Source organism: Nerophis ophidion, linkage group LG01, assembly GCF_033978795.1.
Source record: "Nerophis ophidion isolate RoL-2023_Sa linkage group LG01, RoL_Noph_v1.0, whole genome shotgun sequence".
Classification (NCBI taxonomy): Eukaryota; Metazoa; Chordata; class Actinopteri; order Syngnathiformes; family Syngnathidae; genus Nerophis; species Nerophis ophidion.
The window spans coordinates 51,816,779-51,836,197 of NC_084611.1; the positions used below are offsets into that span (position 1 = coordinate 51,816,779).

A 19,419-nucleotide genomic window follows, 5' to 3' on the forward strand; every position below is an offset into this window, starting at 1 on the left:
TTACCTGAGTGAGTGTATGGGTGTTACCAAAGTGTGTTCTAAATGTGTGTTACCTGAGTGTGTGTGGGTGTGTTACCTGAGTTTGTGTGGGTGTGTTACCTGCGTGAGTGTGTGTGTGTGTGTGTGTGTGTTGTGTGTGTGAATGTGTGTTACCTGAGTGACCGTGTGTGTTTGTGTGTTTCCTGAGTGTGTGTTACCTGAGTGAGTGTGTGTGTGACTGTGTGTTACCTGAGTGACCGTGTGTGTTTTTTGAGTGTGTTACCTGAATGAGTTTGTGTGTGTGAGTGTGTGCGTTACCTGGGTGAGTGTTACCTGAATGTGTGTTACCTGAGTGAGTGTGTATGTTACCTGAGTGAGTGTGTGTGTATCCTGAGTGAGTGTGTGTGTGTTACCTGAGTGTCTGTTACCTAAGTGAGTGTGTGTGATCTAAATGTGTGACCGTGTGTGTGTTTGTGTGTTTGCTGAGTATGTATCTGTGTGTGTTACCTGAGTGTGTGGTCCCTGAGTGAGTGTGTATCTTACCTGAGTGAGTGTGTGTGTATCCTGAGTGTGTGTGTGTGTGTTACCTGCGTGAGTGTGTGTGTGTGTGTGAATGTGTGTTACCTGAGTGACCGTGTGTGTTTGTGTGTTTCCTGAGTGTGTGTTACCTGAGTGAGTGTGTGTGTGACTGTGTGTTACCTGAGTGACCGTGTGTGTTTGTGTGTTTTTTGAGGGTGTTACCTGAATGAGTTTGTGTGTGTGAGTGTGTGTGTTACCTGACTGAATGTGTGCGTTACCTGGGTGAGTGTTACCTGAATGGGTGTTACCTGAGTGTGTGTGTGTTACCTGAGTGTCTGTTACCTAAGTGAGTGTGTGTGATCTAAATGTGTGACCGTGTGTGTGTGTTTGCTGAGTATGTATCTGTGTGTGTTACCTGAGTGTGTGGTCCCTGAGTGAGTGTGTATCTTACCTGAGTGTGTGTGTTACCTGCGTGAGTGTGTGTGTGTGTGTGTCTGTGTGAATGTGTGTTACCTGAGTGACCGTGTGTTTCCTGAGTGTGTGTTACCTGAGTGAGTGTGTGTGTGAATGTGTGTTACCTGAGTGACCGTGTGTGTTTGTGTTTTCTGAGTGTGCTACCTGAGTGAGTTTGTGTGTGAGTGTGTGTTACCTGACTGAATGTATGCGTTACCTGAGTGAGTGTTACCTGAAGGTATGTTACATGAGTAAGTGTGTATCTTTCCTGAGTGAGTGTGTGTATCCTGAGTGAGTGTGTGTGTGTTACCTGAGTGTCTGTTACCTGAGTGAGTGTGTGTTACCTGAGTGTCTGTTACCTGAGTGAGTGAGTGTGTGTGTGATCTAAATGTGTGACCGTGTGTGTGTTTGTGTGTTTCCTGAGTATGTATTTGTGTGTGGTCCCTGAGTGAGTGAGTGTGTGTGTGTTATCTGAATGTGTTATCTTAGTGTGTTTTTGTGTGTTACCTGAGTGTGTGGTCCCTGAGTGAGTGTCTGTTATCTGAATGTGTTATCTTAGTGTGTGTTTGTGTGTTACCTGAGTGTGTGGTCCCTGAGTGAGTGAGTGTGTGTGTGTGTTATCTGAATGTGTTTCCTGAGTGTGTGTTACCTCAGTGTGTATCTGAGTGTGTTACCTCAGTGTGTATCTGTGTGTGTTACCTGAGTGTGTGGTCCCTGAGTGAGTGTGTGTGTGTTTGTGTTATCTAAGTGTGTGTATCACCTGAGTGGTTATGCTGGTGAGAGAGAGGTGCAGTGGGGTAAGTGAGACGTAGTCTCCTGTGGATGTTGACAGTGGCCATCTTGACAATGTCTGCAGCAGATCCCTGCACTGTGGAGTTGACTGCCTGACGCTGTGCCTGTGAGAGGGTGAGTGGGTGGGTGACAATGACACGTCACAAAGTACTTTGACACATGCAAGAAGTGAAAAATCTCGTTACAACACACACTGTAGGAAGGAAGTGTTACAGGCGTTCACACAACAGGAAGTGTTACAGGCGTGAACACAATAGGTAGTACAACAGGAAATGTTACAGGCGTGCACACAATAGGTAGTACAACAGGAAATGTTACAGGCGTGAACACAATAGGTAGTACAACAAGAAATGTTACAGGCGTGCACACAACAGGAAGTTTTACAGGCGTGCACACAACAGGAAGTGTTACAGATGTGCACACAACAGGAAGTGTTACAGATGTGCACACAACAGGAAGTGTTACAGGCGTGCACACAACAGGAAGTGTTACAGGTGCGCGCACAACAGGAAGTGTTACATGGGCTTTCAGGTGAGGGTTGGCGTGTGTGATGGCAGGAAGGTATCTGCGACGTCCTGCCAGCGTGTGAACATAACCCTCCTTCATGCATTTCTTCACCGTGTCTCTGAGGAAGGAGTTGACCCCTACACCAACACACAAAGTAACATATGTCAACACACCTGGCAGTCTAACCTCTATTTCACACTAATTAACTAGCAAAAACAACATCCAGCATTCATGTTGGCATACTAAAATAAAAAAGAATATATATAATAATGGGTTCGATTTACATAGCGCTTTTCTAGGCACTCAAAGAGCTTCACAGACAAGTGAGAAGCCATCATTCATTCACACCTGGTGGTGGTAAGCTACTTTCATAGCCACAGCTGCCCTGGGGTAGACTTGACGGAAGCGTGGCTGCCAGTCTGCGCCTAAGGCCCCTCCGACCACCACCTATCATTCATCATTCATTCACCAGTGTGAGCGGCACCGGGGGAAAGGGTGAAGTGTCCTGCCCAAGGACACAACGGCAGTGATTTGGATGGTAAGAGCAAACCTGTAACCCGCAGGTATTTGGCACGGCCACTCTACCAACTACGCCATGCTGTAGTGTGTGTGTGTGTGTGTATATATATATATATATATATATATGTATATATATATACTGTATATATATATATATATATATGCATGTGTATATATATATTTATATATATACATACATATATGTAAAGTATTATTAATGTATATCAATCAATGTTAATTTATATAGCCCTAAATCACAAGTGTCTCAAAGGGCTGCTGCACAAACCACAACATCTTCGGTTCAGAGCCCACACTGAAAAAAGTCAGTGTTCAAAAACAAGAAATGTTATATACATACATATATAATTGTTATAAAATATATATGTAATAATAATAATTATATATAAATATTAATAATAATATATATTAAAATATATGTATATATACATAAAATATATTCATATTAATAATTTATATATATTATCAATAATAGTAGTATATATATTAATGATAATATATATATTCATTATCCATCCATCCATTTTCTATACATTCATTATAATATACCGTATCTATATTAATAAAATATGTCTTGGTAATAATAATATATATTTGAATAATGATATTTATATATATACAGCTATATATTATTATATATAATAATATATACATAAAGATATACATATATATATATATATATATAGCTATATATATATATATATATATATATATATATATATATATATAGTATATACATATTTCATTGTTATTATTTAAATATCTTATTTAAATATATACATTATTATTGATATATACTATAATGAATATATAGAATATGTATATATATATATATATAATATATATATGCATACACACATATTTCCATAATTAATAATAGTTGTTTCAATCCGAAAATGTATTTAAAACAATTTGCAAAAAAACATACATTTTAACAATTTAAAAAAAAAAAATTCAAAAATGATGAATCGATTTAGAACTGAATTTAATAAAAATTTAAATAATGATATATATACAGCTATATATTATTATATACAATAATATATATATAGAGATGTATATATATATATAGCTATATATATAGTATATATATATATTTCATTGATATTATTTAAATATCTTATTTAAATATATATTATTATTACTAATATATATATTATTTACATTATTATTATTAATATATATTATAATGAATATATAGAATATGTATGTATGTATGTATATATATATATATATATATATATATATATATATATATATGCACACACACATATATACATAATTAATAATAGTTGTTTCAATCTGAAAAAGTATTTAAAACAATTTGCAAAAAATATATACATTTTAACATTTTTTTTAAAACAATTTTCAAAAATGATGAATCGATTTAGGACTGAATTTAATAAAAATTGCAATTTGGAATTGATTTTCTGAGCTACAACACAGGTGGTACCACATGCATGTCACACTTGTACCTATTGATGACATCATCAAACAATGTCTACATAAAAGGTGTACCTAATGTAATGGCACATACCCTTGTATCTGGCCTTGAAGCTGTCAATGTAGCGAGCGGCGTCGTCCTCCTCCACGCCCATTTGTTCCCCCAAACACTTGGCGCCCATCCCGTAAATGATTCCATAGCAGATCTGCCACACAAACACATCAAATACTAATTTTGGCTTGTCGTGATCTCAATTGGGAACATTTGTGTTACCATGGCAATGGTATTCACCAACAAACCCAAAAATGGGCCAAATGAATAGGTACGGACCTTTAGTGTAACACGAGACAAACCGGCCAACGAACCCCAACATATTTTATACTGTCGGAAAAGTCAATTTTTCGCCTGTGGGTGTATTATAAATGGGGAACATTTCAAGTTACCATGGCGAAACTAATCACGATTTCACAAAAAAATGCACTAGTTGTTCTGCAAAAATGCGGCAATTGAATGGGTGTATATACCTATTTTGTCTAATACGAGTCAAACCGGCCAGCGAACCCCCACAAATGTTATACTGTCGGAAAAGTCCCCTTTTCGCCTATGGGTGTATTTTAAATTGGGAACATTTCAAGTTACCATGGTGACGCTAATTGTGATTTAACAAAAAATGCGCCAATTTTTTTGCAAAAATTGGTTAATTGAATGGGTACACCTATTTGGTCTAATACAAGACGAACCAGCCAACGAACCCCCACATATGTTATACCGTCGGAAAATTCCACTTTCCGCCAATGGGTGGTTTTAAATGGGAAACAATTCAAGTTACCACGGCGAAACTAATCACAATTTAACAAAAAAAATGCGCTAATTTTTTTGCAAAAATGTGCCAATTGAATGGGTACACCTTTTTTGTCTAATACGAGACCAACCGGCCAACGAACCCCCACATATGTACCGTCGAAAAAGTCCACTTTCCGCCTATCGGTGTATTTTAAATTGGGAACATTTTGTGTTACCATGGCAACACTATTCACCAACAAACTCAAAAGTGGGCCAAATGAATAGGTACGGACCTTTAGTCTAACACGAGACGAACCAGCCAACGAACCCCCACATATGTTATACCGTCGGAAATGTCCACTTTACCCCTATGGGTGATTTTAAATGGGGAACATTTCAAGTTACCATGGCGAAACTAATCACGATTTCACAAAAAAATGCACTAGTTGTTCTGCAAAAATGGGCCAATTGAATGGGTGTATATACCTATTTTGTCTAATACGAGTCGAACCGGCCAGCGAACCCCCACAAATGTTATACTGTCGCAAAAGTCCCCTTTTCGCCTATGGGTGTATTTTAAATTGGGAAAATTTCAAGTTACCATGGTGACACTAATTGTGATTTAACAAAAAATGCGCCAATTTTTTTGCAAAAATGGGCCAATTAAATGGGTACACCTATTTTGTCTAATACAAGACGAACCAGCCAACGAACCCCCACATATGTTATACCGTCGGAAAATTCCACTTTCCGCCAATGGGTGGTTTTAAATGGGAAACAATTCAAGTTACCACGGCGAAACTAATCACAATTTAACAAAAAAAATTGCTAATTTTTTGGCCGAAAATGGGCCAATTAAATGGGTACACCTTTTTTGTCTAATACGAGACCAACCGGCCAACGAACCCCTACATATGTACCGTCGAAAAAGTCCACTTTCCGTCTATCGGTGTATTTTAAATTGGGAACATTCTCTGTTACCATGGCAACGCTATTCACCAACAAACCCAAAAATGGGCCAAATGAATAGGTATGGACCTTTAGTGTAACACGAGACGAACCGGCCAACGAACCCCCACATATTTTATACCGTCGGAAAAGTCCACTTTTCGCCTATGAGTGTATTATAAATGGGGAACATTTCAAGTTACCATGGCAAAACTAATCACGATTTAACAAAAAAATGCGCAAATTTCTTTGGCGAAAATGGCCCAATAGAATGGGTACACCTATTTTGTCTAATACGAGACCAACCGTCCAATGAACCCCCACATATGTTATACCGTCGGAAAAGTCCACTTTTCACCTATGTGTGTTTTTAAATGGGAAAAAATTCAAGTTACCACGGCAAAACTAATCACGATTTCACAAAAAATGCACTAGTTCTGCAAAAATGGGCCAAATGAATGGGTGTATATACCGATTTTGTCTAATACGAGTCGAACCGGCCAGCGAACCCCCACAAATGTTATACTGTCGGAAAAGTCCCCTTTTCGCCTATGGGTGTATTTTAAATTGGGAACATTTCAAGTTACCATGGTGACACTAATTGTGATTTAACAAAAAATGCGCCAATTTTTTTGCAAAAATTGGTTAATTGAATGGGTACACCTATTTGGTCTAATACAAGACGAACCAGCCAACGAACCCCCACATATGTTATACCGTCGGAAAATTCCACTTTCCGCCAATGGGTGGTTTTAAATGGGAAACAATTCAAGTTACCACGGCGAAACTAATCACAATTTAACAAAAAAAATGCGCTAATTTTTTTGCAAAAATGTGCCAATTGAATGGGTACACCTTTTTTGTCTAATACGAGACCAACCGGCCAACAAACCCCCACATATGTACCGTCGAAAAAGTCCACTTTCCGCCTATCGGTGTATTTTAAATTGGGAACATTTTGTGTTACCATGGCAACGCTATTCACCAACAAACTCAAAAGTGGGCCAAATGAATAGGTACGGACCTTTAGTCTAACACTAGACGAACCAGCCAACGAACCCCCACATATGTTATACCGTCGGAAATGTCCACTTTACCCCTATGGGTGATTTTAAATGGGGAACATTTCAAGTTACCATGGCGAAACTAATCACGATTTCACAAAAAAATGCACTAGTTGTTCTGCAAAAATGGGCCAATTGAATGGGTGTATATACCTATTTTGTCTAATACGAGTCGAACCGGCCAGCGAACCCCCACAAATGTTATACTGTCGGAAAAGTCCCCTTTTCGCCTATGGGTGTATTTTAAATTGGGAAAATTTCAAGTTACCATGGTGACGCTAATTGTGATTTAACAAAAAATGCGCCAATTTTTTTGCAAAAATGGGCCAATTAAATGGGTACACCTATTTTGTCTAATACAAGACGAACCAGCCAACGAACCCCCACATATGTTATACCGTCGGAAAATTCCACTTTCCGCCAATGGGTGGTTTTAAATGGGAAACAATTCAAGTTACCACGGCGAAACTAATCACAATTTAACAAAAAAAATTGCTAATTTTTTGGCCGAAAATGGGCCAATTAAATGGGTACACCTTTTTTGTCTAATACGAGACCAACCGGCCAACGAACCCCTACATATGTACCGTCGAAAAAGTCCACTTTCCGTCTATCGGTGTATTTTAAATTGGGAACATTTTCTGTTACCATGGCAACGCTATTCACCAACAAACCCAAAAATGGGCCAAATGAATAGGTATGGACCTTTAGTGTAACACGAGACGAACCGGCCAACGAACCCCCACATATTTTATACCGTCGGAAAAGTCCACTTTTCGCCTATGAGTGTATTATAAATGGGGAACATTTCAAGTTACCATGGCAAAACTAATCACGATTTAACAAAAAAATGCGCAAATTTCTTTGGCGAAAATGGCCCAATAGAATGGGTACACCTATTTTGTCTAATACGAGACCAACCGTCCAATGAACCCCCACATATGTTATACCGTCGGAAAAGTCCACTTTTCACCTATGTGTGTTTTTAAATGGGAAAGAATTCAAGTTACCACGGCAAAACTAATCACGATTTCACAAAAAATGCACTAGTTCTGCAAAAATGGGCCAAATGAATGGGTGTATATACCGATTTTGTCTAATACGAGTCGAACCGGCCAGCGAACCCCCACAAATGTTATACTGTCGGAAAAGTCCCCTTTTCGCCTATGGGTGTATTTTAAATTGGGAAAATTTCAAGTTACCATGGTGACACTAATTGTGATTTAACAAAAAATGCACCAATTTTTTTGCAAAAATGGCCCATTTAAATGGGTACACCTATTTTGTCTAATACAAGACGAACCGGCCAACGAACCCCCAAATATGTTATACCGTCGGAAAATTCCACTTTCCGCCAATGGGTGGTTTTAGATGGGAAACAATTCAAGTTACCACGGCGAAACTAATCACGATTTAACAAAAAAAAATGCGCTAATTTTTTTGCAAAAATGTGCAAATTGAATGGGTACACCTTTTTTGTCTAATACGAGACCAACCGGCCAACGAACCCCCACACATGTACTGTCGAAAAAGTCCACTTTCCGCCTATCGGTGTATTTTAAATTGGGAACATTTTGTGTTACCATGGCAACGCTATTAACCAACAAACTCAAAAATGGGCCGAATGAATAGGTATGGACCTTTAGTGTAACACGAGACGAACCGGCCAACGAACCCCCACATATTTTATACCGTCGGAAAAGTCCACTTTTCGCCTATGGGTGTATTATAAATGGGGAACATTTCAAGTTACCATGGCGAAACTAATCACGATTTCACAAAAAAATGCACTAGTTGTTTTGCAAAAATAGGTCAATTGAATGGGTGTATATACCTATTTTGTCTAATACGAGTCAAACCGGCCAACGAACCCCTACAAATGTTATACCGTCGGAAAAGTCCCCTTTTCGCCTATGGGTGCATTTTAAATTGGGAAAATTTCAAGTTACCATTGTGATTCTAATTGTGATTTAACAAAAAAATGCGCCAATTTTTTTGCAAAAATGTGCCAATTGAATGGGTACACTTTTTTTGTCTAATACGAGACCAACCGGCCAACGAACCCCCACATATGTACCGTCGAAAAAGTCCACTTTCCGCCTATCGGTGTATTTTAAATTGGGAACATTTTGTGTTACCATGGCAACGCTATTCACCAACAAACCCAAAAACGGGCCTAATGAATAGGTACGGACCTTTTGTCTAACACGAGACGAACCGGCCAACGAAACCCCACATATGTTTTACCGTCGGAAAAGTCCACTTTTCGCCTATGTGTGTTTTTAAATGGGAAACAATTCAAGTTAACATGGCGAAACTAATCACGATTTAACAAAAAAATGCGCTAATTTTTTGGCAAAAATGGGCCAATTGAATGGGTACACCTATTTTGTCTAATACGAAAAGAACCGGCCAACGAACCCCCACATATGTTATACCGTCGGAAAAGTCCACTTTCTGCCTATGGGTGTATTTTAAATTGGGAACATTTCAAGTTACCATGGCGAAACTAATCACGATTTAACAAAAAAATGCGCCAATTTTTTGGCAAAATTGGGCCAATTGAATGAGTACACCTATTTTGTCTAATACGAGACGAACCGGCCAACGAACCCCCACACATGTACCGTCGAAAAAGTCCACTTTCCGCCTATCGGTGTATTTAAAATTGGGAACATTTTGTGTTACCATGGCAACGCTATTCACCAACAAACCCAAAAATGGGCCAAATGAATAGGTACGGACCTTTAGTGTAACACGAGACAAACCGGCCAACGAACCCCCACATATTTTATACCTTCGGAAAAGTCCACTTTACGCCTATGGGTGATTTTAAATGGGGAACATTTCAAGTTACCATGGCGAAACTAATCACGATTTCACAAAAAAATGCACTAGTTGTTTTGCAAAAATGGGCCAATTGAATGGGTGTATACACCTATTTTGTCTAATACGAGACCAACCGGCCAACGAACCCCTACATATGTACCGTCGGAAAAGTCCACTTCCCGCCTATCGGTGTATTTTAAATTGGGAACATTTTGTGTTACCATGGCAACGCTATTCACCAACAAACCCAAAAATGGGCCAAATGAATAGGTACGGACCTTTAGTGTAACACGAGACAAACCGGCCAACGAACCCCCACATATTTTATACCTTCGGAAAAGTCCACTTTACGCCTATGGGTGATTTTAAATGGGGAACATTTCAAGTTACCATGGCGAAACTAATCACGATTTCACAAAAAAATGCACTAGTTGTTTTGCAAAAATGGGCCAATTGAATGGGTGTATACACCTATTTTGTCTAATACGAGACCAACCGGCCAACGAACCCCTACATATGTACCGTCGGAAAAGTCCACTTCCCGCCTATCGGTGTATTTTAAATTGGGAACATTTTGTGTTACCATGGCAACGCTATTCACCAACAAACCCAAAAATGGGCCAAATGAATAGGTATGGACCTTTAGTCTAACACGAGACGAACAGGCCAACGAACCCCCACATATGTTATACCGTCGGAAAAGTCCACTTTCTGCCTATGGGTGTATTTTAAATTGGGTACATTTCAAGTTACCATGGCGAAACTAATCACGATTTGACAAAAAAATGCACCAATTTTTTGGCAAAAATGGGCCAATTGAATGGGTACACCTATTTTGGCTAATACGAGACGAACCGGCCAACGAACCCCCGCATATGCTATACCGTCGGAAAAGTCCACTTTTCGCCTATGTGTGTTTTTAAATGGGAAACAATTCAAGTTACCACGGCAAAACTAATCACGATTTAACAAAAAAATGCGGACATTTTTTTGGCGAAAATGGGCCAATTGAATGGGTACACCTATTTTGTCTAATACGAGACCAACCGTCCAACGAACCCCCACAAATCTTATACCGTCAGAAAAGTCCACTATTCACCTATGTGTGTTTTTAAATGGGAAAGAATTCAAGTTACCACGGCAAAACTAATCACGATTTAACAAAAAAATGCGCAAATTTTTTGGGCGAAAATGGGCCAATTGAATGGGTATACCTATTTTGTCTAATACAAAACGAACTGGCCAACGAACCCCCACATATGTTATACTGTCTCAAAAGTCCACTTTCCACCTATGGGTGATTTTAAATTGGGAACATTTCAAGTTACCATGGCGAAACTAAGTACGATTTAACAAAAAAATGCGCCAATTTTCGGGCAAAAATGGGCCAATTGTATGGGTACACCTATTTCGTCTAATACGAGACGAACCAGCCAACGAACCCCCATATATGTTATACCGTCTGAGAGGTCTCGTTTGTGCCGATGGGTGTATTTTAAATTAGGAACATTTTGTGTTACCATGGCAACGCTATTGACCAACAAACCCAAAAATGGGCCAAATGAATAGATATGGACCTTTAGTGTAACACGAGACGAACCGGCCAACGAACCCCCACATATTTTATACCGTCGGAAAAGTCCACTTTTCGCCTATGGGTGTATTATAAATGGGGAACATTTCAAGTTACCATGGCGAAACTAATCACGATTTCACAAAAAAAATGCAATAGTTGTTTTGCAAAAATTTGTCAATTGAATGGGTGTATGTACCTATTTTGTGTAATACGAGTCAAACCGGCCAACGAACCCCTACAAATGTTATACCGTCGGAAAAGTCCCCTTTTCGCCCATGGGTGTATTTTAAATTGGGAAAATTCCAAGTTACCATGGTGATTCTAATTGTGATTTAACAAAAAAATGCGCCGATTTTTTTGCAAAAATGGGCCAATTGAATGGGTACACCTATTTTGTCTAATACAAGACGAACCGGCCAACGAACCCCCACATATGTTATACCGTCGGAAAATTCCACTTTCCGCCAATGGGTGGTTTTAAATGGGAAACAATTCAAGTTATCACGGCGAAACTAATTACAATTTAACAAAAAAATGCGCTAATTTTTTTGCAAAAATGGGCCAATTGAATGGGTACACCTTTTTTGTCTAATACGAGACCAACCGCCCAACGAACCCCCACATATGTACCGTCGAAAAAGTCCACTTCCCGCCTATCGGTGTATTTTAAATTGGGAACATTTTGTGTTACCATGGCAACGCTATTCACCAACAAACCCAAAAGTGGGCCAAATGAATAGGTACGGACCTTTAGTCTAACACGAGACGAACTGGCCAACGAACCCCCACATATGTTATACCGTCGGAAATGTCCACTTTACGCCTATGGGTGTATTTTAAATGGGGAACATTTCAAATTACCATGGCAAAAATAATCACGATATAACAAAAAAATGCGCAATTGTTTTTGCAAAAATGGGCCAATTTAATGGGTTCACCTATTTTGTCTAATACGAGACGAACCGGCCAACGAACCCCCATATATGTTATACCATCGGAAAGGTCTTGTTTGCGCCAATAGGCATATTTTAAATTGGTAACATTTCACGTTACTATGGCGACACTATTCAAGAATATACAAAAACATGGGCCAATTGAATGGGAACGCACATTTATAAAGACGAATATTTCCAGCAGACCTGCGAGATTACCTTCTCTTGTAGCTCAGCTATACTTTCATGTAGCTTGGTGCTTAGCGTCTCATTTTGTTTACACACTTGTCTACTTTAATCCTGGCTAATAAGTTTTGATGTCCAATGTTTGGTTTTGGCAGGATGGCCATTGGAGTGAGGCGAGTGCCATCGGCCCGGCCTTTATCCATGAAAGCGGATGGCAACACTAATTAGAATTCTATTTAAAGTTGAGTGTTTACTAATTGAATTGAATAATTATGTTATTAATCGTTATTTCAATCTAAGTCAAAATAATTATGATTTCCAGCTCTACGTGAGCGTCAGGGTGTGTGGGTGTTCGGCAGGTTGCCTACAGCCACAGCAGTCACTTCCCTTTAACTGTTATTATTAGCGTACACAGGAAATGGCGTCCATGTTTGCACCTGTTTGGCTTGTTGCCGTAGCTCGTTGCTGACAGTCTCGGGGTCCACGCTCTTCCACTCAGCGGCGATGCAGCGAAAGACGTCGGCCCCCCCGTTGAGCACCTGTTGCCCACAGACGCACGTGAGGCGGGTGGCAAAGGTCTTACACGGTCACGTGACCTACTGACCTGCAGCAGCCGGCGGTCTTTGGACAGGTGAGCCAGGACCCTCAGCTCCAGCTGGGAGTAGTCGGCCGCTAACATCATCCCACCTGCGGCAAACGGGACAAGAAGGCGTGAGACAAACGAGGTCCATGGTGAGTCCACAAAGACGACGCCCACCTGAGAAAGGGACAAAGGCGTGTCTCATGCTGACAGAGAAAGACGGGCCTTGACTCGGAACCACGGGGCATCTCTTCTTCCTGCCACACCATGACGTTTACTCACAAAGGCAAGGATGTTTGCAAACTTGATCACGTACCCTTGTTTGCCTATGTGGCGGCCATCTTGCGACGGCGGGCTCTCCCCCGCAAGTGTCGCCGTGCAAATGTCAAAATCTTTGGGGACATTCTGAATGTTGGGCTCTGTGAAGCTCACACGACCTGAACACAATTATGCAAATGGGTCTTCTCTGGTCCACTAAGGTCTGTGGTGAGTATTAGGACCCTCCCTCTTAGCAAGTTAAGTAAGTAATACAAGGCGTTAAAGAATCAAAATATCAATTGAAATTATCTAAAAGGTGTTAAATAAAAGTAATACATTTTTTTGTTTTGGGATATTTTTTACTTTCAACACTTAAATCTCAGCTTAACTTCAGAACTTATTGATTATACATTTTTACAATTTTTCTATGTTTTTTGTTTATTTTATGCAGTTTTTGTCAGAGAAAACATATTTCTTATGGCAAAACACAATATATGCTATATTTCCCCAAAATTTCTTTCAAAGTGGAATATTTGATGTAAAGTAATAAATAGTTCAATAATTCAAAACAACCGTGATTTTGATTTATTATTATTTTGGAGTAAAGACAGTTAAAAAAAAAAAATCGTACAAAAATTCTCCAAAAGGCATTATAAATGTTACTTTTTTAAAAACTTTCATTGCTTGAATTTCTATATCAACTTCAGACCCAAAAATTCTTTCTTTCTTTCTTTCTTAGTTCATGAACATGAACACACTTATAACATACGTCAAACAATCCCATATCATTTCACATCACATCATGTCCGAAAAGGAGAAGGAAGAAGCAAACCTTATTTAATCCTACCTCTTTCCCACGTCAGAGCGTCTACAATTATATACACTCATCCACTGACCTCTTTTACAGTAAAATGACATCCGTGAATGAGTAATACAACATTTTTGTAATATGTAATTAATAACTCAGTCATTATTAACATACTGAGATGAAGAATATCTTATTTTCAATAGGGTTGAAGGTGTTTCTCATAATTCTTCTTTGTACTTTGTAAGCACTATTAATTTGAACAGCCTCTTAAAGTGGATTATATCAGTACAATGTTTAACTTCTTTACCTAATCCATTCCATAATTTAATTCCACATAATGATATGCTAAAGGTTTTAAGTGTTGTACGTGCATACAAATGTTTTAAATTAGATTTTCCTCTAAGGTTATATTTCTCCTCTTTAGTTGAGAAGAATTGTTGTACATTCTTTGGTAGCACGTTATAATTTGCAATGTACATAATTTTTGCTGTTTGCAATCTTACCAGATCATCGAACTTTAATATTTTTGACTCAATAAATAAAGGGTTTGTATGTTCTTTATATCCAACATTATGTATTATTCTAATTGATCTTTTTTGTAACACAATTAACAAATGTAGCGCACATTTGTAGTTGTTTCCCCATATTTCTGCACAAAAACTCAGATATGGTAACACTAGCGAGCAGTAGAGAATATAAAGGGATTTTTGGCCCAGGACGTATTTTGCTTTATTCATTTTTGACATTTTTTTTGCCACCTTATGTTGTATGTTTTGTATATGAGATTTCCAGTTAATTTTATCATCCATTAATACTCGCAAAAATCTGGTTTCTTTTACCCTTTCAATATCTACTCCGTCTATTTGTATTCGTGTCTGATGCTCTTTTCTACTGTTACCAAATAGCATTATTTTAGTTTTACTGAGATTCAAAGATAGTCTGTTTTTATCAAACCATTTTTTAATTTGTTCATTTCTTTCAGACTTTATTATGTTTCTTTTTTTGTTTATTTCATGCAGTTTTTGGTCATCGAAAACTTAATTTTATGGCAAAACACAAAAAATGCAATATTTTCCCTGACATTTTTTTCAAAGTGGAATATTTAATGTGAAATAATCGGAGACTTAAAAAGGCAAATCATTTTTAACATTGATTTTGATTCATTATTTTTTAACAATGGCAGCTTAAAAAAATATATTAACATTCTCTAAAAGGTGTTAAATAATAAAAATATATATACAAATTATCTAAAAGGTGTTGAATAATAAAAAATATATATATTAAAATTGTCTAAAATTAAATAAAAGTCCCACCTTGTTGTTGTTTTTTTCAACACTTAAATCTCCAGCTTAACTTCAGATATTTTCGATTAGAGTTTTTTACCATTTTTCTATATTTTTGTTTGTTTTATGCAGTTTTTGTCATGGAAAACTCTTTTCTTGGTAAAAACACAAAAAATTTAATACTTATGTCTCCCAGAATTTTGACACTTGTGGATGTTGAGCAGAGGGTGGTGAGGAGGTCAGAGACTTCAGAAATGAAAGTTGCGGGGGGTTTTTTTTGGGTGGTCGGTAAATGAAGAGCAGGTTCATGGAAAAGGGGGGGTTACAGTTAAATCATTTTATGCTAGCTTTTCAGCTAAATTTGTATGCTTAATCCTAAAAATCATAATTTTTAATACTTGCTGCCATATTGGAAGTAGGCTAATGTCTTTTTATACTAGCATGCTAACATCTGTTCAGCTAATTTTAAACATATAAACCTACACCCCGCCTTCCGCCCGATTGTAGCTGAGATAGGCGCCAGCGCCCCCCGCGACCCCGAAAGGGAATAAGCGGTGGGAAATGGATGGATGGATGGAACCTAAAAAAAAAAAAATTATTAGTTTTGATACATGGTGCTATCTTGGAAGTGTGCTATTGTCTCTTACATTACAATACTAAGGATTTATTCTAGCTAATTTTGTATGTTTAAACCTAAAAAGTAAAACATGTTTTTTGCTACTTGGTGCCATCTTGGAAGTATGCTACATATTTTATGCTAGCTTTTCAGCTAATTTTGTATGTTTAAACCTAAAAATATTACTTTTTAATACTTGCCGCCATATTGGAAGTAGGCTAATGTCTTTTTAAACTAGCATGCTAACATCTTATGCTAACTTTTAAGCTATTTGTTCATGTTTAAACCTAAAAAAAATATCACTTTAATACTTGGCATCATATGGGAAGTATGCTAACATATCTTATATTAGCCCGCTAATGTATTATTGTGGAGGGGGACGTGGCCCGCGGGCCTGCCGCAGATAGGTGTGTGCCAGGACCGGCCTCGAAAACAGCGACAGGTGAGCGGATGGCCCAGGTGGGCCTTGTTATCCAATCACCGGACGCTTTTATTAGCAGCAGCCGGGTTGAAACACGCGGTTGGAGCTGAAGTGAGAGACAGAGAGAGACACGAACGCAGACAGGATCCGGACTCTTGAGGCAGTGTGCGGTGGTCTGAGGAACCCACTGGAGGCCAACCTCGACAATAATGCCAGTGTTTCTTTGCTAACTTTGTTTGTTTACACCTACAAACAGTCCATTTTAATATTTCCTCTTACCTGGACACCTTTTTTTTTTGTCCTGTCCAGCTTCTCAGGCAAATCATATACAGTGGGGCAAAAAATTATTTAGTCAGCCACCGATTGTGCAAGTTGTCCCACTTAAAATGATGACAGAGGTCTGTAATTTTCATCATAGGTACACTTCAACTGTGAGAGACAGAATGTGAAAAATCCAGGAATTCACATTGTAGGAATTTTAAAGAATTTATTTGTAAATTATGGTGGAAAATAAGTATTTGGTCAATAACAAAATTCAACTCAATACTTTGTAATATAACCTTTGTTAGCAAAAACAGGTCAAACGATTACTATTTGCTTTACCAGGTTTGCACACACAGTAGCTGGTATTTTGGTCCATTCCTCTATGCAGATCTTCTCGAGAGCAGTGATGTTTTGGGGCTGTCGCCGAGCAACACAGACTTTAAACTCCCTCCACAGATTTTGTATGGGGTTGAGTTATGGAGACTGGCTAGGCCACTCCAGGACTTTCAAATGCTTCTTACGGAGCCATTCCTACGTTGCCCGGGCGGTGTGTTTGGGATCATTGTTATGCTGGAAGACCCAGCCACGTTTCATCTTCAAAGCTCTCACTGATGGAAGGTTTTCTCAAAATCTCACGATACATGGCCCCATTCATTCTTTCCTTAACACGGATCAGTCGTCCTGTCCCTTTAGCAGAAAAACAGCCCCAAAGCATGATGTTTCCACCTCCATGCTTCGCAGTAGGTATGGTGTTCTTGGGATGCAACTCAGTATTCTTCCTCCAAACACGACAAGTTGAGTTTATACCAAAAAGTTATATTTTGGTTTCATCTGACCACATGACATTCTCCCAATCCTCTGCTGTATCATCCATGTGCTCTCTGGCAAACTTCGGACGGGCCTGGACATGCACTGGCTTAAGCAGGAGGACACGTCTGGCACTGCAGGATTTGATTCCCTGTCGGCGTAGTGTGTTATTGATGGTAACCTTTGTTCCTTTGGTCCGAGCTCTCTGCAGGTCATTCACCAGGTCCCCCCTTGTGGTTCTGGGATTTTTGCTCACTGTTCTCATGATCATTTTGACCCTACGGGATGAAATCTTGCGTGGAGCCCCAGATCGAGGGAGATTATCAGTGGTCTTGTATGTCTTCCATTTTCTGATATTTGCTCAGACAGTTGATTTTTTTATACCAAGCTGCTTGCCTATTGTAGATTCACTTTTCCCAGTCTGGTGCAGGTCTAATATTCTTTTCCTGGTGTCCTTCGACGGCTCTTTGGTCTTGGCCATAGTGGAGTTTGGAGTCTGACTGTTTGAGGCTGTGGACAGGTGTCTTTTATACAGATAACGAGTTTAAACAGGTTCCAATAATACAGGTAACGAGTGGAGGACAAAAGAGCTTCTTAAAGAAGAAGTTACAGGTCTTCGAGAGCCAGAGATCTTCCTTGTTTGAAGTGACCAAATACTTATTTTCCACCATAATTTACAAATAAAATCTTTAAAATTCTTACAATGTGAATTCCTGGATTTTTTTTCACATTCTGTCTCACAGTTGAAGTGTACCTATGATGAAAATTACAGACCTCTGTCATCATTTTAAGTGGGAGAACTTGCACAATCGGTGGCTGACTAAATATTTTTTTGCCCCACTGCCTGGAGACCTTTACAATGCGCGAATGGGAGCTAGCTTGGCAGCAGGCCCATAAAAAAGTCTAACGAACCTGAATGCGTGACATTGGGTGGTGTACCTGTAGCCGTGTGTGTCTGGGCTACGGGGTAGATCCTGTCCATGGCCAGTCTGGTGTGGTGCTGCTTCTCTCTTTGCAGCGGGAACACCACCTTAGTCAAGGCATTGGTGATCCTCCTCCATTCCAGGATCACGCCAGGGAGCGGGTGGAAAGGGCGGAGCTTCTCCAGAACATCCTGACAACATGTCGGTCACTTTAAAAAACAGGAAGTGGGCGTCAGCGAGCGGCTCACCTTGGTAGTGCTGAACTGCTTTCCCAGCCGGACTCTGCCGCCGCCTCTGCGGGTGTAGCCCAGGGTCTTCTTGCTCCTGGGCGCCCCCTTGTCACCGTTTAGAGGCAGGTGGAGTTCCAAGAACAGAACCTACAGGAGTCGGCACACATAAGCAGGGGCGCCGGGCGGTCCTCACTTTTTCCACTCAAGATTTCAAAACATGCCTTTGGATATTTCTCATTTTCAAAACTAACAAAATATAGAATTTTTTTTTTATCTTTGAGCTTAAACTTTAATGTTGACAATAAGCAATATGGATCTATTTTTAAATTCTAGATCAACTTTGATATAAAGTTGTATTTATAATTTTCTATGTCTTTTTTGTCACAGAAAAGCAATTTTTTAATGGCAAAAACACAAAAAATGCAATAATTTCCCCAACATTTTTTTAAAAGTGGAATATTTAATGTGATGTAATCGGAGACTTAAATAAGTCTAAAATTCATTAAAACTTTGATTTTGATTCATTATTATTTTTTGAACAAAGACAGTTAAAAAAAAACAATAAAATAAACTTAAGTGTTAAAATTAAGTCATACTTTGTTTTTTGTTTTTTTACTTTCAACACTTAAAGCTCAACTTCAGATTAATGCTTTGATTATTTTATGTGCTCATTTTGTCAC

At 38.8% G+C, this 19,419-nt stretch overlaps 1 protein-coding gene across 1 annotated transcript in view; it reads right to left on the reverse strand.

Moving 5' to 3' along the window:
- The window catches only part of polq (polymerase (DNA directed), theta), a 112,932-nt gene that overhangs the window by 8,826 nt on the left and 84,687 nt on the right, over nt 1-19,419 (reverse strand). Inside the window, exons 25-33 of the mRNA XM_061906837.1 lie at nt 18,758-18,886; nt 18,526-18,700; nt 13,446-13,566; nt 13,307-13,386; nt 13,154-13,236; nt 12,987-13,088; nt 4,325-4,436; nt 2,263-2,387; nt 1,712-1,847 (exon numbers count right to left, since the gene is read on the reverse strand). Coding sequence (XP_061762821.1) covers nt 1,712-1,847; nt 2,263-2,387; nt 4,325-4,436; nt 12,987-13,088; nt 13,154-13,236; nt 13,307-13,386; nt 13,446-13,566; nt 18,526-18,700; nt 18,758-18,886 — 1,063 coding nt within the window. The remainder of the gene's footprint in view (nt 1-1,711; nt 1,848-2,262; nt 2,388-4,324; nt 4,437-12,986; nt 13,089-13,153; nt 13,237-13,306; nt 13,387-13,445; nt 13,567-18,525; nt 18,701-18,757; nt 18,887-19,419) is intronic.